General features: G+C 36.3%; 1 protein-coding gene across 14 annotated transcripts in view; it reads right to left on the bottom strand.

The window, feature by feature from the left end:
• LCLAT1 (lysocardiolipin acyltransferase 1) overlaps positions 1–23,009 on the bottom strand; it is a 191,412-nt gene that overhangs the window by 80,346 nt on the left and 88,057 nt on the right. For all 14 annotated transcript variants that reach the window (XR_011076653.1, XM_068564818.1, XM_068564815.1 and 11 more), the window contains 2 exons: positions 7,349–7,495; positions 2,589–2,705 (listed from right to left, as the gene is read on the bottom strand). Coding sequence is in view for 13 of the 14 variants with exons in the window: in XM_068564818.1 (XP_068420919.1) it covers positions 2,589–2,705; positions 7,349–7,495 (264 nt within the window). In the remaining variant the exon portion in view is untranslated. The remainder of the gene's footprint in view (positions 1–2,588; positions 2,706–7,348; positions 7,496–23,009) is intronic.

Raw genomic sequence — 23,009 nt, 5'->3', positions numbered from 1 at the left:
TATTTATAATGGCCATTTGTTTTAAGAGCAAGATTCTTTTTCACTTAATTGAAATTAACAAAAGCAGATCCCAGAAAAGATCAGGAAGTTGTGCTGGGCCCTTTCTGAGTCTTAGATTTCTTTCCTAAAATGATACTCTGACTAGATGACTGTGCCTGCTCTCCCCGTCGTCTCAGGCAGCATCATAACCACTTCCCTTGTGACTCCCATCCCTCCACGATCTGGCCATTTAGCCTCTTCTTTCTTTTAAAATATTTTCCTCGAAGAAAAACCATCCAGCTCACTATTATTACAAAGGTGCTTTAACTACAATCACACTATAAATATACGAGGCATCATGTTACAGTAGAAAGAACACAGGCTATTCAGTCAGACCAACCACATTCCAATAACTTTGAGCTGATTCTTCAATTTCTGCTTCAGTTTTGCTCTACAGGTTAAATACTGGTAACTACCAGGACAGTTGTTGTGAGGGTTAACTGACCTTACACATACAGAACACTTAGCATAATGCCTGGTACTTAGTAAATACCCAGTAAACGTTAGCTGCTGTTACTATTATAATTACCGCCATCATTATTTCTTGTTTCTATTATTATCATAGTGTATAGGACCCATTCTACTTCTCTAACTGAAGTAAATGGAATCATCTAACTTTTTTTAGCTGAAGCAAATGGAGTCATCTGTGTTTCTTTCTTTACTGATACAGAGAAGGGGGAAAAAATCAGTTGCCACTTCTGGCAGGAAAAATGACATACTGTGGTTGTTGACTAGTACTCTGAGTGATGACTAAGTAACACATGTTCCCCAAAGTTATAAATCAGTTTGCTACTAAAATATTTTCCAGATTTCAGAACAGAGAGCTCTGTAGTTATATCCTCATCCACTACAAAATAATCTCTCAACTATCCTGCCTGCAATTAAAAAGATCTTTATTAGCAAAAGATGTGTTCCAACAGCATGTTCCATGATGTCAGAAATACTTTTAAAGTAATCATTAAGTACTATAAAATATCAGATTGTTAGAAAATAAAAAACATATTGTTGAATGAGAAGGGAGAGTCTAAACTCCATGCCACAGTAAGTGGTACCACTTACTGCCACAGTACAACACAGTACAACCAGTAAGTGGTACAACTTAATGCCACAGTAAGTGGTACCACGTTTTGGGGAAGAAAAACAAAAAAAAACAAAAAGCAGCAGCATCCCTGTTTTAATGTCTTGGTACCTCCCTGTCCTATTCCATAGGCATAAAGAACTGTGTTCTCCATGAGCTTCTATGGGTAGATGGACACTCACTATTCATACACAGTATGACCATAAAGCCCACGTTTCCATTTCATTTAGTTATAACCACAGAATTCCAAAAGCAAGCCAAACTAACAGGGACGATATTTTTAGTTTACTATACCAATGTGATTTTGGATTGACTATGCATTTCTTTTATATCATTTGAGTACTTAGTTGTAAAGATGCTTTGTCTTGGCAGGGTTCACTAAATGAGGTTATACTTTACTTTACATCTTAAAGTACATTAAACCCTAAAGGAACAATAGTGATGCCAATTAGGTTAAGAAGTAAGAACTTTATACCTTTTCTTATATAATGTTTCAAGGCCTTCATGTTAGGCACAAGCAGTTTTATGACAACATAGCAATTATCAAATGAAGGTGATAATTTGTCACAGATGTCACCTTTATACAATATGGCTTGCTAGAAATCAGAGTGGAGAGCAGAAACATGCAAACAAGATTTTTCTTCTGCTAGGTGACTCTGGGCTTTGACTTGTTCTTGTAAAATTAATAACACTTCAGCATGTTTCTGGACAGTTCCTTTTTCATATATATCTATATGTCTGTTATCCATTTGTATATACATGTGTGTATGAATATATAAATATTTACATATGCAGCTATAACAAAATGTCCAACTGGTTTTTTTTTTTTCATAAAAATATCAAAATGTAAACATTTAAATGGGTGTGACATGGTCAGTGCAATCACCTTGGCTCCAGATGCCCTTCAACAGACACAGCTCTAGAGGACGTGGGGGTGGGGAGGGGGTAGTGTGAGCCACAAAGTAGGAAGCAGAAGAACGAGGTTCCATCCGTGATCTACGGAAATTTATGAACGACCTTGGATGCCACTTCTATTTAACAACAAAATAGAGATAGCAGTACTTGCCTTCCTACCAACCGGAATCACTCGTTGCAGTGAGTGGAATAATGAATGTAAAAATATTTTTTAAGTTATAAATAACTATATTATAAGTGATAAGATACTTTCAAGACAGTTTTGCTGCTTTGAGAAGCATTTAAAAATGGAATGATGGTCTAACTATGTATTATTTTCTGTCTATTCCAAAAAAGGAGAAAAAATGTTTTGTTTTTGACAAAGATTCTTTTATATTTCTAAAGAATACATAATAAAACATTTTAGTGCATGGGGTCAAGTTAGCATAAAAATACAGTATCTCATTTCTTGAGATAAAGTATGAAAAAGTGCTTTGTAAATTCTACAGAGTTATATGTGAAGTTTAGCAATTTCTGCCACTTATATAAAAAAGTACACTTTGAGATGGGTGCTTACCTTCTCTTAGACGGTCTACTACAAAAGTAAAGCCTGTAGTTCTTGGATGTAAGACATATTCATATTTCTGAAGTCCATTCTTTTCAGCAAATTCATTACTTCGAGCCGTGCTATTTTCTAAACAAAACAATAGGCCATTAGAAGCCATAAAATAAAGGAAGATAAGTGAGGTAAGGAAATGGTGCAGAATTTCTTTGATAAAAATGGCAGTTAATTTTTCTGTAATTAATATAACATACTGAATCAAATGATAAGATAGAAATACTTTAGTAAATCCCTAACAAAGATCCTAGAGTTACCTACTTATTGGAATTTCGGAAATTTTATAATAAGGTATTAATAGATGTTTTATGACAGTTTATAAATTAATATTCAAATCCTTAAAATTCTTTAAGAGATTTCATAAAATAGTCAATATACAATGAAAACTGAAATACAGATAAAATACTAATAACTAAAATTTTCATAAAATAGTCATTACATAATAAAAATTGAAATACTAAAATATAAAGATGAAATAAAGTAAAACTAAAATAGTAATAAAACATAAGGATCTAGACATCCAGAAGACATAACTAACAATTTGCCAAATATATCAGATCAACATTTTTTTAACCCAATAATTTAGGGCTTCAGTGCAAAGTGAAATATCTGCCTTGCTCAGGCACAGAGCACACTAATATTACTAACCAATACCACTCCACGACAGAATGGGCACATGATTAGCACACCATGTACAAACATCTGAACATGGTTTGGCTGAATATAGTTACTGAGTCAAGTATATGTTCCAACTGTTGGCAAAAACTTCTTTTTCCATTCCATGAGGTAACTTTATAAGTTCCAAGAAGAACCAAACCCATTATTCAGCAATTATATTTGGAAAAAGTAAAGTGTTCAGAAATTTGGCCTTAGCTGCTGGGGGAGATCATGAAATACCTTCTGATGACAGCAGACGTTAGAACCTGCAATCCACAGCGCCATCCTGAAATTTACAGACCATTCCAAGTCACCAGGAAAAAACCTATATGTAAAAATACTACTTTCCGAGGAGTAAATTTAAGACCACAGAATCCTCAAAAATCTCAAAAAACTATAGATGGATTCAACGACACTAAAATATTCAAAGAACACTCCTATAAATTGAGTCAAAAAATTAAACAGATCTCCAGCAAGTCAAAAGTAAAAGCTCTAAACAAGAAAAGTAATAAGCTCCTCTGACATTCATTTGAGGGGAATATTCTGGGCACGGGACTACAGAACAGTATTTTATAGACAACTGGCAGGACCTTACATGGGATGAGGAATCCCAGAGACACCACAAAGAAGAGTAGTTAACTACTCTTCAGTTTGCTCTTCCAGTTGGTCACAGACTTGGGGGATCTGAAGATAAAACTGAACGCTGTTGTAGAATGTGAATACAGGTGGAAGTAGTTCTAAAAGGCACAGGCACAATGTGGGAAGAAAGAAACAATCGCAGATCAGAGATGCAGACTCAAACTTTGGACCTTTGGACTCAAACTGCAACTCTTCCCTGGGGTCGCAGCCTGTTGACATACCCTGTATATTTCTGACTTGCCACCCTCCAGAATCATGTAAGCCAATTCCTTAAAATAAATTTGCCACCCCCTCACCCTTTCTCTCGTTTTCTCTCCCTCCCTCTCCCTCTCTCCCTCTCTCTCTCTCTCTCCACACACACGTGCACACACACACACACGGCTCTGTTTTTCTGGACAACCTTGACTAATGATGTGAGAGATTACAATATTAAGTACAAAGAAAAGTGTAATTCTGGTTTTCCAATTTTAAAATTACGTGTATGTGTGCACATATATATGCCTATGGATGTGTGTATGTATACGTGTGTGTGTGCGCGCATGTGCACGTGTGACCAAATGACCCAAAAACAATGGAGCAAAATTAGAATAGTGCTTCTTTATGGGCAGTGGGATTAGAGTAATATTTGTGCTCCCTTCTATGTTTATAAATTTCCCAAAAATAACATGTATTACTTGCATAAGCAAAAAAAAAAGTTATGAACAACAATAATATATGAAAATAAAATCTAAAGTTACATTTAAACGTACTAATTTGAAAATGTGCAAACAAGCTGGATTCACAACTTAAAGAGGATTATGAAACATTCTCTTTGGGCTTAAAAACCCAAGTTTAAAGTTAACTGTGGTAGCTAAAAACACCTTTGAGTTAACAGATACATTTTCAAACCAAAGGTATTTTGCTAGCCTACTTAAAAAAAAAAAATCATATCCCAACTCAAAACTATTTGTAAAATACTGTTTAAAAAAAATTTTTTTTTTAACTTCAAGATCAGTCTATTTATTTCCTCTATCGCAAATAGTCTGGCTTTTGCAAGTTGGCCTTAAAATGTAAATACTGTTTTAACTTTAAAAATATGCAACTACATCATGTAATAATGAGTACTCTGGACCCTGAAAATATTCAACTAGATGTTAAGTTCATCACCTAAAAAAGACACTTGAAAATACAGACAGAAAAGTTTTAAATGTCTACTTTATAAACTCTGAACGTCTAATGTATGAACATTTTAATACTGATGTATCAAAGTAACAGCAACCCATGAGCTTTTATCCCATTAGCTTTTAATTACTAAATAACTTCCAAAGTTGCCACTCTTTAGTGTACATTTTGGCATTCACAAAATCTATCATTTCAGTAAATGACTTTCTATACTCTAATACAGATGATATTTCAATACTCAAATTTAAGTATTATACATTCTAAGGATTAAAAAATGTAAATATGGCTGGCTGTCCATTAAAATTTCCTAATGATAGTTCAGCTCTGGGAATCAATCAACTTACAACTAACAATATATTTTCAAGCTTAAACAATAGGCAGCCAATATTACGCTCAGTATTACCCTCTGTGACCCAACTACTATTAGAATTTTAACTATAAAAATCAAACATACTATACAGTAAGTATAATTTAGTACATCATACTAGTATATAAAAATTGCCATGCTTCATTTAGCTCAGTTCCAATCTGTCATACATTAGTCAAAGATCTCTTCCTTGGTATTAATGGTAAATACTTCCCAAAAATACTTTAATTTCTCTATTAACATATTACAGTTTAGTCACCCATTCACTTACTTAAGTAGTTGTGTAATTTGTATTTTCCATCTTGCACTCTTTTTTGGGGTACTGGGTTCCAGAAATTACTATGTCCACAGAGTGAATTAGACTTTTCATTTATATGTTCTCCTCTCAGGTTCTAAGGGTTGCCCTTCTTGGTCGCTCTTAGTTGCCTTGATCTAGTATTGAGGATTTAGAAGACAAGTTCACAGGGATCTCTCCGTACTATTTGTGAGTTTTGGATTTCAGTTCTATCCTGCTTCAGTCTGTCTTCCCTTGTACAGCAGACCTTTATCCACTGGGTCCTTCTCAAATTCTGCTGTATTTTTCTTAAAGTAACCAGGGTACTAAAGCTTTTGAATTTTGCTCTTTTAAGTTGAAGGATTCTATAAAACTACTTCCTGTTGTAGCTTACTTCCTCCCCCACCAATACTCATCAACCAGAGCAGTTCTTCTCTCCATCTTAAATCCTAGACTGCAATAGAAGGCTTCACCTGCAGAAATGACCCGTGGTTCAAAAAAGATGTGAAGCCCACTGATTTAGTAAGAATGAAAGACTGTATTTTGTTTTTAATCTTTTAAAGAATTCCTTGAGATCCACTGGCATTCTTGGCCTGTGTAATTTGATATCTGGGAAGATAGAAAAGTCCTAGATATATTCTCCTGTGTCCCCTCTACAACTCAACGATGGCTGAATTTTCTTTACGAAAAGGACAAGGCCTTTCCAGCTTATATTAGAGATAAGGCTTTAAAAATACCAGGAAAAAGGCAACATACTAACTTAAATCAACAAGTGAAATTGGTTACTATTAGATCCTTTCCTTTTTTAAAAAATTAATTAATTAATTAATTGATTTGTTTTTGGCTGTGTTGGGTCTTTGTTGCTGTGCACAGGCTTTCTCTAGTTGCGGTGAGCGGGGGCTACTCTTCATTGTGGTGCACGGGCTTCTCATTGCAGTGGCTTCTCTTGTTGTGGAGCACGGGCTCTAGGCATGCAGGCTTCAGTAGTTGTGGCACGTGGGCTCAGTAGTTGTGGCTCGTGGTCTCTAGAGCACAGGCTCAGTAGTTGTGGCACACGGGCTTAGTTGCTCCACAGCATGTGGGATCTTCCCGGACCAGGGCTCGAACCCGTGTCCCCTGCATTGGCAGGCGGATTCTTAACCACTGCACCACCAGGGAAGCCCAGATCCTTTTCTTATAAGAAAGAAGTTGAAAAAAAAAGGGTCTAATGGATAAATATGGATCTTGGAAGAGGACAGAGAATAGATATTTTAAAACTAGGCTTTGTTCTTCTTTCTCAAGATTGTTTTGGCTACTTGGGGTTTTTTGTGGTTATATACAAACTATATAAAGTAAAAGGCTGATGTTTAAAGTATATACCGAGACTTAAAATATAAAGCTCTAAGATGGCAAGTATAAATAATACCTCTTGGAGTTGCCCATCATAAACTCTGTGGGCTGGAAACCAGGAGTTCTGGGTTCTGATGTGCTGCTGACTAACTGAGTGACCCCAGGGATGGGCCATTAATCTTGTTGGTGTTCAGTTGCTTCATCTGAGGACTGAGAAGTTTAGACTAGATAGCTAGTTTTGGAGTTCCTTCATGTCTTAAAATTCTGTGATCCAAACCAAGGCTACCTTACCTGTGAGATCAGTCCCTTCTGGGAATATGAGGAGTTGAAGTGGTTCATGGATATCACAAAAATAATCAATCATGTCTTCAAAATGGCTCTTGTCATCCTTCCATTTCCTATGAATGAAGATGTAGGCAGCAGCCTGCATGGCCCAACCTAGAAGCAATTTAACAAGTATTTATGTATAATTTTAATACCAATATCCACATATTTTTGAATATAATACTTCAGAGTTTTACTATAAATTAGTTACTTTCATAATAAGCATCTCATGATATACCTTAAATTCAGCACTGATCTTGGATTAAATAACAGATATACCAGAGAATATTCTTAAAGGAGTCTGCTAAATTCTGGAATTTGCAAAATTCTCAAAAACCTCTTTTCAAGCAAAACCTAGCTATTAAAATACCAAGGAGAAAAACTTCCTTAATATCTATCAGTACCTCATCCAAAGTTAACAATCCTAACTTAAACAGATATTTTAACCAAGTTACCTACAAGAGATGTATGACTGTGTGTTATCAGGCTTACAAAGCAGTAAGCAAGGGATTGTTCTCAAGCCATGTATACAAGCATTGTCTTTAATATTTCCCTTTCTATACTACTCAATTTCTAAATCCAATTGCTGTTTTCAGTGTAATCTCTTCTTCAGAGTTATTTTAAAAAGAAAATATGCAATGGCTACTAAACACGTTAATTAGAGCATATGCTGTGATCACATTCCCTTTCTCTAAGGCGAATTCAACCTTGCTACTGAAGAGGCAGCTCTAGACGAGCCAGGTTTTTCCCAGCTGGCATCCCTCCCTGGCCAGAAATGACTAGAACTACTGTGGTAAATATCTGACTTAAGGCGGACAATCAATAGTCTATTCAATAGTCCATGAAGCGTGAAACCCTTGACACATACACAGTAACTGTCTTGGCCAAATGTTCTCTCTCAGGAATTTTACGTGGGACCATGGAGAAAACAAGTTGGTATATAAGACAAATGGATGGACAAAAAAAGCAGATAATAGAGACAGTAGCACCTGAGGCAAAATAAAGGTAGTACACTATAGTGAAGACCTAAACAACAACTGCTGCTGAGGCACCTAAAGCTGATTGTGATCAAGAACAAAAGATAGTCTTCCACAATGGCTGGCCAGTCTTTGGGTTCACCTCTTGGATATCCCACAAGAGTCCATCTCCCTTACTGTCATGTGTATCTTTGCAATATACTTTTACTAGTTCAGCTAGAGGGGATGAGTGGTAGTTTCTTAAAAACACAACTAAAATAATAGTTATTATCATTTAGTAAATACAGTAGTACCCTAAGAATATATAAAATTATCATTAAATCATGATTTAAAAAACTGTAGGACTTTATTTGGTTTGAATTAAGTCCAAACTAGAATACTGTATTCTACAAATATAAATAAGCATATTCTCAAATAATCCACATGTTAGTATAGGTCTTGCTGATAATGTGTCCAGTTGCTGCTCACCCACTGTATTTATTGTCAGTCATATCCACCTGTACTGGAATTGATCCCACACTTGCCCCCTCTTACATGTCTCCTCTTTTACCTGAGGACACCTACATCCACAGTGCAGTTTGTAGGTGGTATAACTCTGGAATGAGATTGCCTGGGTTAGAATCATAGTTCTACCACAAACCAGCTGTTCAGCTTTAAGCCTTTGTCCCTCATTGACCCCAAACATAAAAATAAGCATAATGCTGCAACAGTATTTACCTGATAGGAGTTGTTTTAAGAAATAAATTAAGATTATTTAGCACAAAGTATTCAATAAGTAATAATTATTGTCATTATTATGATTAGGAAGTTACAATAATACCAAGGATATTGCATCAAGGAACATAAAAATGTAACCAAAAAAGTTCCCATTCACAATTGCCCACCCCTACGCTAGTGTTTTGGAAATTATAAACTCTATTTTATTATTTTAAAGGTCATGCTTAAAATTTTTTCACCTTTCTATTTTTACAAACATTTAAACTTAAATAATTCTATCAACTTTGAGTTAATAAATAATCTTCCCCCAAACAAAAAATTATGCTTTCCTCTTGTCCCTCTTCCAAGATTTGTAGAAATCATCCAATAGTTCCTCCAAATTGCTATTATTGTTACTACTACTATTCCTTATGCTTCACAGAACGGTTTTTAATTATTTAGACTTGACTCGGGTTAAGTTTGTTGGCTTCTCTTCTTATCATTGTTTCTTATATCCTATGTCCTTCTGTTAGTCCTCCTTAAGGAACCTGTTTCAAAAAAATGTTTGAGTTTTTGCATTTATGAAATGTATTTTATTTCGTTCTCAATTTTGGAGGCTAGCTTGGCTTAAAACAGAACTTGAGATTTTAAATCATTTTCCCCTCAGAATTTCAAAGCTGTTTTTCCCACAGTCTTCTTATAGAAGTCTGATCAATCAATCTGATTTCTGTAGATAATTTTTTTCCCTCTGGAAGCTTTATTTTCTCTTTATCCTTGGTTTTGTGAAACTTCACCAGTATGCAACTTTTTTATTAATTCTGCTCAGCAGTTGGTACACTCTTCCAATATGAGTCTCTTTAACATTGGGAATATTCCTTCCATTATTTAAGAAGACACTATTTTTTCTCTTCTTCATTCTCTCAGACTTTCTATTTGGAACTTCTCTTAGATAGATGTTAAAACTTCTGGTTTTGTCCTCTCATACTTTTTATCTCCCTTCATTTGATGCTGTGTTTAAGGACAATCTTTTAGCTTGGTCATCTAACTCATTAATTTGATCTTCAGCTGTTTCTAGTCTACTAATTGAGTTTATTTCAGCAATCAACTCTTTAATTTTCAAATTTTATGGACAAACAGCAAACACTATAATAAGCTATGACAAGTACAAAGAGGAGTAATTTTTTAAAAATGTTTATTGAATGGTTACTATGTGCCTAGTACTGTTCTAAGCATTTTTCATTAATTAATTCAATTAATTATCAAGACAACTTTATGAATTAGGTAAAATTATTATTCCTATCTTATGGATGAAGTAACTAAGGCACACTGAGACTCACAGAACTAGTAAGTGGTAAAATCAGGTTTCAAATGCAGGCAGTCTGGCTCCAAAGCTGATGTTTTTAACCACTGTACTAAACAGCCTCTTTGCAATATATACTTGAATCTCTCTAAGGGTATTAGTTAAACACAGTATAAATTCTCCTCAGAGAAATGTCTATTCCTCAGAGAGTTTATTCCTAGACCTTCTTTAAAGCTGTGTATTTTTCTCAAATGTTAATTCTGCATTGTCCTCATATTTGTAAAGGATGTTCTAGACTGAACAATACTGACAGGTTGAGTGTATTTCTCCATTCCAAGTGAGACTATCTGTTGCTCCCTTGGGGGAAGGGAGCAGGAGGAAAACCCATGGGGCTGTGTCATAAAACTTTTCAAACATTATGTATATGTTTCAGAAATCCCAGAAAGGGAAGTAAAATGACTAAATCAGTCAGCCTCTTGGACATCTCCTCTGAAGATGTGATGATTCTTCCCCTTTGTGCTTTGCCTTCTCATGTTCCATTTATACATTACACATCACTAATGCTTTTGAATCTGTTTTACTCCCTTTAGCTTAAATGTTTTCTCCCTCTCATAAAAACCAAAGGAAGACCTCGTGAGTCTTTTTCTTCTCATTTCATTGCCATCAATACACATGTTATTCACGTTTAAAGCAATATCCAGATTTTTCTTAACATTCTTGAGGTCCTCATACAGTTTTATGACATTTATTTCATGTCTATGGGCTGATAAATGACAGTGCAACTGATCCTGTCATTTGAAATTAGTCTATATAACTTGCCTGTTTTATACTTTTTCCATTGGAGGATATTCCGTCTATCACCTGAATTTCTCAGACAAGTACTGAGAGCCTGGCAGGTTTATAAAAATAGATTCTGTGGATGCTGGCATGGCTCTGTTACCACCATCTTCTTTCAAAAATCCCATTTACGTTACCAGCACTGCATTCTCAAAGCAGACAGGAGTAATCTCTAAGCGTACTCTATTGTCCAAAGGTATTCCATAATTTTAGAACCCGGTTTTGCTTGGCTTAAATTTTCTTTTATCAAGTTTTAGAGTCGGCTAGGAAAAAAAAAAAAAAAACAAACCAATTTACTTGAGTGTATTTTTAACATTATGCATTCTTTCTCCATAAAAAGTAAACGCTTTTCAGCATTTTCTTTTTCCGTTTTTTTTGAATTTTATTTTATTTATTTTTTATACAGCAGGTTCTTATTAGTTATCCATTTTATACATATTAGTGTATATATGTCAATCCCAGTCTCCCAATTCATCCCACCATCACCCCACCACCACTTTCCCCCCTTCGTGTCCATACGTTTGTGTTCTCTACATCTGTGTCTCTATTTCTGCCTTGCAAACCAATTCATCTGTACCGTTCTTCTAGATTCCACTTATATGTGCTAATACACAACATATGTTTTTCTCTTTCTGACCTTACTTCACTCTGTATGACAGTCTCTAGGTCCATCCACGTCCCTACAAATGACCCAATTTCTTTCCTTTTTATGGCTGAGTAATATTCCATTGTATATATGTGCCACATCTTCTTTATCCATTCATTCATCCTTTTTTCATTTTAGTGTAGATGAATATACAGTTAACCCCTGGTCAACATGGGGGTTAGGGGTGCCTACCCCCAAGCACAGTCTAAAATCCACTTAAAACTTTACAATCATCCCCTCCATATCCATGGTTACGCATCCACGATTCAACCAACCACAAATTGTATGGTACTGTAGTACGTATTTATTGAAAAAAAAAACCACAGGTAAATGGACCCGTGCAGTTCAAACCTGTATTGTTCAAGGGTCAACTGTAGTTAAGAGAATCATAAAAATATCTATACTACTCACCTATTGTACTAAAAACTGAACTTCAAAACCAGATTCATCATTGTTGTCCATGTACTTATTAATTCATTACGGTATTTACTATGGGACTATGAATGCAATACCAGAAACAACAAGCAATGTGCAAGAGATAAAACAAACTGTTCTCTTCAACATATTTTCAATTCTGAATAGAGGGTGTGGATGCAACCAAGGGAATATTACCCATAGGCCTCTATTAAATGAGAATGAGTGATAATATGAACAGATGCAAATTTTATATAAACTCGTATCACAACAATCATAAGCAAATACTATGTTTGCTGACTGTGTGGTTGTGCATAACAATGGTTATACAAATAAATACAGAACAAGTAAGTTCTTGTTCTCAGAATTTCAACCTATGTCAGCATTTAGCAAAATGCTACGCCAAGTTAGGGAAGCTCTGTCTTCTTTGAACTCACATTTGAAATTAGGTAATGCTCTCTACATCCTTCGTCTAAGATGATTAACTTACATGAGGCTCTGGCTTTTAAAAACATGGGGAGGAGGCAGATAATCAATTCTATGACTTTTTCCTGTAATAATCCTTTTAGAGCATGCCTATATCATCAGGTTTCAAATGTGCTTGTGCTGAAAATACAAGACAGAAATCAAAGTATAAAATATGAGCAGACAATTAAATAATATCCTAAAGGAAACTCAATTCTAAATATAATTTCAAATCTGAAAAACCACAAAATGGATAAAACCACCCTTACTGCAAATTTCACTAGACTCCACAAAGAGATGATTATATCTACCTGCAGAGAGTAGAAAGTCTTGCTTGACATTGAAGAAATACCTATTTATTGATGGCTTTTGGTTGGCAAGATGCGATTTCTTGGTTAGGATTACAGTTTCGGGGTTTACCCTATGGTGGAACCAAAAACCTGTTTTTCATACTACGTGAGATTTGCCATTTAATCAATATTATAGATGAAGTGCCATCTGAGATATCTGTTCCTGTTGCAAAACTGATTCCTAAGCTACGTATATTACTAGCTCTATACACCGAGAGAGGCAGTAGCCACCAGCATGTGGTTGGCAGAGTAATGCCCCCACAAAAGATATCCACATCCTAATTCCCAGAAGTGTGAATACATTACATGGCAAAGAAGAATTACGGTTGCTAATCTGCTGAATTTAAAATAGGGAGATTATCCTGGATTAGCCTGGTGGGCCCAACGTAATCATAAAGGTCCTTAAAAGTGGAAGATGGAGGCAGGGAAAGACTCAGTGCCAGAGTGAGGCAATGTGAGGAGGACTCAACTGGTTCTTGCTGGCCTTAAAGATGGAGGAAGGGAGCCAGAAGCCAAAGAATGTGGGTGACCAATAGGAACTGGAAATGTCAAGGAAGCAGACTCTACACAGAGCCTACAGAAAGGATTTGGTCCTGCAAATACCTTGATTTTAGGCCAGTGAGCCCCACATCAGACTTCTGACCTCCAGAACTGTGAGATAATAAATATGTGTGGTTTAAGGTGACTCCATTCATGGTACAAGCAGTAATAGAAAACTAATACAGAGCACAATCAGTGCCCAGATCTTAGTTTCTAACACCTTTCTTTAATCAAAGGAACTAGGGTTCCTTAGGAAAATGCTGAGTCTAGGGCTGGGGCAGGGAAAAATACAAGAATCTTGTACCACCAGAAAATAAGAAAATGATTAAAAGAAAAAAAAAAATATGGGGACCCAAAAGGACGTAAGAGCCAACCTGCAAAAACTCCCAATGGCCAAAGCTGGAACAATTTCAGCAACAAAATAAATAACAATAGTACTGGATTATAACCCAAAGAATAAAATAAATAAGTTCATACTGGCATAATTAAATGATTGAGAAGGGACAAATCTCCTTCACAGAATTGCAAATAAAATATGTACATGCTCCCCACTCCAAGGAGGTGAAGCTGAATTCCCCCTGCCCACAACCAGCCCTACCGAATAAAATACAGAGAGAGAGGAGAAAACATTAACTCTGTGGTGCAGAACCCTGGCAGACACCACCTTAACCAAATGATTACAATTAACATCACCCGTGATAAGCCAGGTTGATATCATGAACCCTCCTGATGCGATGAGAAAAGTCACTTCATATCCGTGGGGCTTTTTCCCAAAACCCAAAACCCCCAACTAATCATGAGAAAATGTCATGAAAAACAAATGCGAAACAAACTCAAAATGAGGGACATTCTACAAAATATCTGACCAGTTCTCTTCAAAAGCACTAAAATAAAGACAGACTGCCACAGAATGGAGGAAGACTATGGAGACATGGTGACTTAAAAAAAAAAAAAAAAAAAAAGGGATCCTCAACTGGATCCCAGAACAGAAAAAGGACATTAATGGAAACACTGGTGAAATCTAAATAAAGTCTGTAGTTTAGTTAATAGTATTGTGCCCATGTTAATCTTTTGTTTTGACAAATGTTCCACAGCTGCGTAAGAGGTTAACATCAGGGGAAGATGGATGAAAATAGGAAAATTTTCTGTACTGTCTTTGCAAACATTCAATAAACCTAAAATTATTCCATATAAAAAGGTATTTAAGAACATCTAATGTTAATGCAAACTACTGTAATTAAAAAATACATGAATAACAGCTATTTTGCATTCTAAAATCAAAGACCTAAGTTGTCTCACTTGGGATTCACTTACTATGCCGTTTATTTGATCGTAATAGTTGAAGATTATCAGTAACCACATTTCTAAGATATAGTTGGGACATTATTTTTATTGTGGAAGGACATGTTAAATCTTGGCTACATGATATGTCCCTGCCTGGTATTCATTACACAACTGTATGACTCTCAGAAATATCTGACTTCAAGCATAAGGAAAATAATTCCCATAAGATTTAAGGACAAGAATAAACAAGGGAAAAAAGGCCACACTGGGTTTCGTAAGCTCCCTTAACAATGACATATATAATAAACACAACAGCTAATTCAATTTTTCCCCAGTATTACAATGCTGCCTTTCTCTTTAAAAATATCGTTACAATTTATAGGTACTTACTTAGCCACAAGTGAAAGGAAAACTGAAGGCACTAGAATCAAGTTATCTATTGAAATTAAGGTTGAAAAACAAACTATGAAGTACATTGGGTCCATCTCTCCTATCTTTTTACTATTATTGTAAAACACCCTTTTCAAAGTTGGCTCAAACTGATCATTGTAAGACTGACTTTATTTGTGCTTCTCTACTAAATGCAAAGTGGACTGAAAACCCTAAAGCTCCCCCCAAATTCTTTTACTTCTTTCTCCTAAAATTGCCCTTTATAAAAACATGCATTTTAGGTAGTTTTTAGAATCTACTTATTAATTTAGGCAAAGAAATTCTTCAATTTTCAGTACAACTGAGGGTACTGAAAGGCCTAGAGTCAAAACATGCTTCACAGCTCACATCTGGAATGCCTCGCAGCCTGAAGCAGTACAGCTGACTGAGGTATTAGAGATGGTACACATCAACAGGCTATCCAATTTAGGTAAGCAACCGTAGTATAACTCCAGTAAGTAACTGACTGAATAACCTTAAAGCCCAGAACCATGTCTCCCAACCAAAGGATCTGTCAACTTCCACACAGCTCAGAACTTGAGCTTTGTTAAGAACTCAGCTAACACAGTCGAAACAAAAGCTTCATTTAAGTTACTTAGATCTCAGTGCAATCACAAAAAATTACTTAGTTCTCAATGTAATTCTAGAAAGAAGTATAATCCTGGTATACTGCCTGGCATATGACTTAACTAAATTAAACCTTTGTTCCCAATGGGTTTCCCTCCCTCCCTGGCAAAAAAAAAAAAAAAAGCATCAATACTCATCTCAGCCAAGCAACCCTGGCAACTGAAACTACAAAATCAACTACAAAAACTTATTTTTCAACTAGCAGTAGAACAGCTAAGATGAAAATGATCTGTTACGTATCTGAAAATACACAGAGTTGTATGTGATATCTAGCCATAGAACTAAAATATTTTAATATACTGTCTACTATATTTCTTCTGACAGTTTTCATAAAAATCTTAATTCATGATAACCATTATAATAACATTTACTGAATGACTAAATCAATCGTTGGATACTTTTCTTTATAGATTGGTGAAATGTGGGAAAGAAGCTGTATGTATCAGGATGCTTTGGGCTATAAATAACAGAATACCAATCTGAAAGTCATATAAACATTCTGGGTGTATGTGTCTCACATAAAATGAAGTCTGGCCCCAAGGCTGGTTCAGAAGCCAGGCTCTCACATTCTATTTGGCCATCCTCTTGGATGCAAGATGGTTGCAGGAGCTCCAAGTATGATGTACTCTCACAATAATGTCCCAAAGTAGAAAAGGAGAGGCATTGTCCCTTCATGAACCTCTTTTCTCTTATTAAGGAGGAAAATCTTTCCCAGAGCCTTCTAACAAGGAGTTTCCCTATTAGGTCCCTTTGGTGGGACTGGCTGATAGGAGGCTGAGGAAGGCAATATGAGGTATTTTCATTCTCTGTCATGGGATGTGTGTATCATAGAAATACATTGTTAAAAATAGTAAAACATCCTCTCTGGCCTTTAGGTATTTAGTAACAAATGCAACAACACAGGAAAGAAGGGTGGTGTGAAACCTTCCATGATTTAGATACAGCAGGAAGCAATAAAACAATCAGTCTCTTGTGGCCAGGTGACAAGAAAATTTGCTGTAAGAGTAAGAACTACAGTTTAGTAATTAAGTAGCTAGGAATCCTTGACTAAAAGTCACCTTTGAAGATAGGTCACAGAGGGAGTGTCAAATATATGTGCTGTAGAGTAGCGGTCCCCAAACTTTTTGGCACCAGGGACCGGTTTCGTGCAAGACAATTTTTCCATGTACGGGGGTGGGGGGGTGATGGTTTAGGCGGTAATGAGAGCGATAGGGAGCAGCAGATGAAGCTTGGCTCGCTCACCCTCTGCTCACCTCCTGCTGTGCGGTCCGGTTACTAACAGACCGCACACTGGTACCGGTCCTCGGCCCGGGGGTTGGGGACCCCTGCTGTAAAGATTCCTTCCAGGAAATCTCAAGCAGCTGTTACTTAGGGTGACTAGTAACTAGTAATTCCTCACTTACCTGATGCAGGTAATAAAACTGATGCCTCGGATATACCGAAGAAACTGGTAGGAGTGGGGTGTTACTGATACCGACTCTTGAGGAGAGTCTTACTTCAATATAGAAATGTATTCATCTTATTCTCTAAGTTGTAAAATAGGAGAGCAGCATGAAGTGTTGTTAAATTTTAAAAGGGTCCACCAAATTGAATGGTGTCAAAGACATTCATGGCTTAAAGATGGTTCTAGTTTTAGTGAATGTCCATTTTAAGTAGGAGGAAGCTGGGTAGGAGAGGGAGAGTTTTCCCTCTCACTGGAGATAAAGTTGGGTATTATAAACTGTAAATATCTCAAATAGAAAATTATCCATTCTTTGTACTTACTATATAATAGTTAATAAAATTAAGGTGACTTCAGTAAATTTAGTGATTCTTAAAACTGTGTGAGAAATATCTTTAAATGAATTTACATCTAACACTTATACATTATATACAGTTAAAACTGAAATTTTGACCACATAAAATGGATTATCTTTCCAACTGATGTATGATGCCGGTTTTGCAGCATGTTCATGTGTAATAGCAGCATGTGCTATAACCACTGTTTCTCCAGTGTATTGGGCAAGGTGTACAATAGATGTTAACCGAGTAGTTTTTATTCATGGTCTTTAAAAAGAGAAGAATGCTTATAAAATGCCAAAGGCATATTTTTTAAATTCCAGTTATTTCTATAAATCAGATTTGACCAAAAAATTTTAATATTTTGGAAGACAGGTTATACTCAGGGAGGCCGGACTTAGGAAGAGCCTCTGACCCAGTTTCAATTATCCAGCTAAAACAGGACCACCACAGGAGCCTCTAAGGATACACTCAGACTTTGCATGCCTTGAACAAACTGAGAGTGGATAAAAGCATTCATCAGAGGCCATGTTGTTACTTCTTTCTTCTCCCTGATCTCATTCTGAACAATCTAGATATATTTCCCAATCTGTGGTTGTTCCTAGTTTTCACCACTACCTTATTGCAGTTTGAGAACAGTAGGATTATATGACAATCTACTTTGAAATCATGAGGAATATGTCAGGGAGAGTTTTAGTTTAATCCATGACTTGGTAACTTTTTAAATCACTACCCGTTTACTGTTTACTCCTCTTTTTGTGCTTTCTAAAAGCCTCAAACCCTTTTGCCACTCAAATGTGATTAATTAATGATCCAGAAAAACCAAGGAGCCATGAGCTGGGTGGGCCAGATGGCACACGAATTTCCTGGTACAAAAACACCAGGCAAATGGACTTTTCATGACACCTCTGGGTTTCATATTTCCTGCGTTGTTACTAAGTGGTTACGAAGTTGACTAAAAATAAAAATCTATGTCTAAACCACCATTATAAATAGTTGAAATCTGACTATCAGACATTTTTTCCTTAACATCTAATTTCACATACCTTAGCAGACTCTAAACAGTTTAGTTAGCTTAGCTTACCAAACTCTTTACAACATGAACTGGAATCTAAACACTCTTAATGGTTTCTTCCCTAGCCTGTTAGGTAAGTCTGTTACTTCCATACTTTAAGAAAAAACTTTCAAATTCTAAATTCTCATCCATTCTCCAAACTGGCAATACAGATATAAAATATTATTTCCCTTTGGTCATTCGTAAATGAACTAAAGGAACCAGGTAATTATATTCCAAAATCTGGTAAGCAAACATTTATTTAGAAATAATTATACATAGCAACATTAAATACACCCTAAAGTCATGGCAAGTGTCAACAAACTAAGTCTAGCATAGTCTGAAGCAGGATAGAGCTGACCAATAGGACACATCCATTCTCTTCCCTTTCTTTCATTTTCCCCTGCAAACTCCAACATTAATATTCCATTTGCAAACACATTCTGTTTTATTTTTCCTGCCTACACTTTTGCCTTGCTTAATTTACTTTGCACTTATTCACTTTAAAGATTCTAAAATCGGTTTTTTCTTCAATCCAAAATCTGTTCTCATTAATGGTTTGCATTTTTATGAAATCCTGTCAAGTCTACAAATACTTTAAGAGCCTACAATGGTGAGAGACACCGTAAGGAGCTTATATCTTTTGGGAAAAGAAAATGGGAAAGCTAAGAATGAAATACTTACACAGAAACTCAAACAAGAGAGAAGACAGTTTAACAATGTTAAAAATGAGTATAGGGCTTCCCTGGTGGCGCAGTGGTTGAGAATCTGCCTGCCAATGCAGGGGACACGGGTTCGAGCCCTGGTCTGGGAAGATCCCACATGCCGCAGAGCAACTGGGCCTGTGAGCCACAACTACTGAGCCTGCACGTCTGGAGCCTGTGCTCCACAACAAGAGAGGCCGCGACAGTGAGAGGCCCGCGCACCGTGATGAAGAGTGGCCCCCGCTCACCGCAACTAGAGAAAGCCCTCACACAGAAACGAAGACCCAACACAGCCAAAAATAAATAAATAAATTAAAAAAAAAAAAAAAAGAGTATAGGGGCTTCCCTGGTGGCGCAGTGGATAAGAATCTGCCTGCCAATGCAGGGGACACGGGTTCGAGCCCTGGTCTGGGAAGATCCCACATGCCGTGGAGCAACTAAGCCTGTGCGCCACAACTACTAAGCCTGCACTCTAGAGCCCGCGAGCCACAACTACTGAAGCCCGCGCGCCTAACACCTGTGCTCCGCAACAAGAGAAGCCACTGCAGTGAGAAGCCCGTGCACTGCAACGAAGAGTAGCCCCTGCTTACTGCAACTAGAGAAAGACCGCGCGCAGCAACAAAGACCCAACACAGCCAAAAATACATAAATAAAAATACATAAATTTATAAAAAAAAAAATGAGTATACCACTGCAGAGTAGGAGGAAGTAAAGATTAGGTGGTCAGGGAAAGAGAACATGGGTCTGTGAGACACCAGAAAAACCAGAGGTCTAATATGGATCTCTGTAAGGCAAAAGGTGGGAGGGTGGATGTCCCAAAGGGAACTACAGAAGTAACAGGCAGCAGCAAATAACACTCTACTGGCATTTAATTTAATCCTCACACCACCCAATAAAACTGTACTACTTCTTTTTTAAATTGAGATGTAACTGATGCATAACATTACATTAGTTTTAGGTGTACAACAAAATGATTCCATATATGTACATGTCACGAAATGACCACAGTATGTCTAAGTTAATGTCTATCACCACATAGTTACAAATATTCTTCTTATCAGAACTTTTAACATCTACTCTCAGCAACTTTCAAATATACAATAGAGTATTAACTATAGTCACCATGCTGTACATTACATCTGCATAACTTATTTAATGACTGGAATTTTGTGCCTTCTGAGCAACTTCACCCATTTTGCCCACCCCCAAATCCTGGCCTCTCTGTATCTATTCAGTTGGGTTTTTGGGGAATTTTATTTTATCTTATTTTATTGGTTTTTTTTATTTTGGGAGACTCCACAAATAAGTGAAAGCATGTGGTATTTGTTTTCCTCTATCTGACTTCTCACTTAGCATGATGCCCTCGAAGTCCATCCAGGTGATATAAATGATGGGATATCCTTTTTTATAGCTGAGTAATATTCCACTGTCTATATTTACCATTTTCTTTATCCATTCATCTACCAATGGACACAAGTTGTTTCCATGTCTTGGTTATTGTAAATAATGCTGCAATGAACATGGGGGTGCACATATCCTTTCAAGTTAGTGCTTTTGTTTTCCGCCAATAAATACCCAGAAGTAGAATTACCAGATCATATGGTAGTTCTATTTTTAATTTTGGGGGAACCTCCATACTGTTTTCCATAGCGGCTACACCAATGTACATTCCTACCAACAATGCACAAGGGTCCCCTTTTCTCTATAGCCTCACCAACAGTTGTTATTGCTCAGCTTTTTGACAGTAGCCATTCTACCAGGTGTGATGTTGTATCTCATAGTTTTGATTTGCATTTTCCTGATGATTAGTGCTGTTGAGCACCTTTTCATGCACCTGTTGGCCATTTGTATGTCACCTTTGGAAAAATGTCCATTGATCTCCTCTGCCCATTTTTTAATTGGATTGTTATTTTGCTGTTGAGTTGTTTGAGTTCTTCATATATTTTGGATATTAACCCTTTGTCAGATATATGATTTGCAAATATTTTCTCCCATTCCATAGGTTGCCTTTTCATCTTGTTGACGGTTTCCTCTGTTGTGCAGAAGATTTTCAGTTTGATATAGTACCACTTATCTTTGCTTTTGTTTCCTTTGCTTTTGGTACCAAATCCAAAAAATCATCACCAGGACCAATGTCAAGGAGATTGCCACCTGTTTTTTCTTCTAGGATTTTTAAGGTTTCAGGTCTTATGTTCAGGTCATTAATCCATTTTGAGTTAATTTTTGTGTACAGTGCAATATAGTAGTCCAGTTTTCACAACAAACACCATTTGTTGAAAAGACTATCCCTTCTTTATTGTATACTGTTGGCTCTTTTGTCAAAAATTAATTGACCATATATGTGTGGGTTTATTTCTGGGCTCTGTATTCCTTTGTACTGATCTATGTGTCCGTTTTTATGCCAATGCCATACTGTTCTGATTACTACAGTTTTGTAACTAGTCTGAAATCAGGGAGCATTATATCTCTAGCTTTGTTCTTCCTTCTCCAGACTGCTTTGGCTATTCTGAGTCTTTGTGGTTTCATACAAATTTTAGGACTGTTTGTTCTATTTCTATCAAAAAATGCCATTGGAATTTTGATAGGGATAGCACTGGATCTGTAGATTGCTTTGGACAGTATGGACTTTTAAACAATACTAATTCTTCCAATCCATGAGCACAGAATATCTTTCCTTTCAGATATGAGCACAAATATCTTATTTGTCTACTTCAGCTTCTTTCATTGGTACTGTATAATTTTCAGGGTACAAGTATTTCACCTCCTTTCTTCCTATTTTATTCTCTGGTGCCATTGTAAATGGGATTGTTTTCTTAATTCCTCTTTCTGATTAGTTTGTTATTAGTATATAGCAACACAACAGGTTTCTGTATATTAATTTTATATTGTGCAACCTCACTGAATTCATTTATTAGTTCTAACAGTTTTTTGCTGGAGTCTTCATAGTTTTCTATATAATACCACGTCATTTGCAAATAGTGATGGTTTTACTTCTTTTTTTCCAATTTGGATGCTATGTATGTAATCTATCTAATTTTGCCTAATTGCTCTGGCTAGAACTTCCAATATAATGTTGAATAAGAGTGGAGCGCATGGGCATCCTTGTCTTATTCCTGAACTTAGAAAAGAAGCTTTCAGCTTTCCATCACCATTAAGTCTGATGTTAGCTGTGGGCCTCTCATATATGGCCTTTAATATATTGAAATACATTCCCTTCATACCCACCTTGCTGGAAGTTTTAATATCAATGGATGTTAAGTTTTGTCAAATGCTGTGTTGTTGTTGCATCTATGGAGATGATCAGACAATTTTTATCCTTCCTTTTGTCAATGCAGTATATCTCATTGAATGACTTGCAGATGTTGAACAATTTTTGCATCCCTAGGATAAATCCCACTTGATCATGGTGTATTATCTTTTTAGTGTACTGCTGAATTTGGTTTGCTAATATTTTGTTGAGGATTTTTACATCTATGTTCATCAGGGATACTGACCTCTAATTTTCTTTTCTTGTGGCATCTTTGTT

Source organism: Eschrichtius robustus, chromosome 15 (assembly GCF_028021215.1).
Source record: "Eschrichtius robustus isolate mEscRob2 chromosome 15, mEscRob2.pri, whole genome shotgun sequence".
Lineage (NCBI taxonomy): Eukaryota > Metazoa > Chordata > Mammalia > Artiodactyla > Eschrichtiidae > Eschrichtius > Eschrichtius robustus.
Note: the sequence above shows the minus strand (reverse complement) of the source record. Positions and strands in the feature narration are given on the sequence as shown.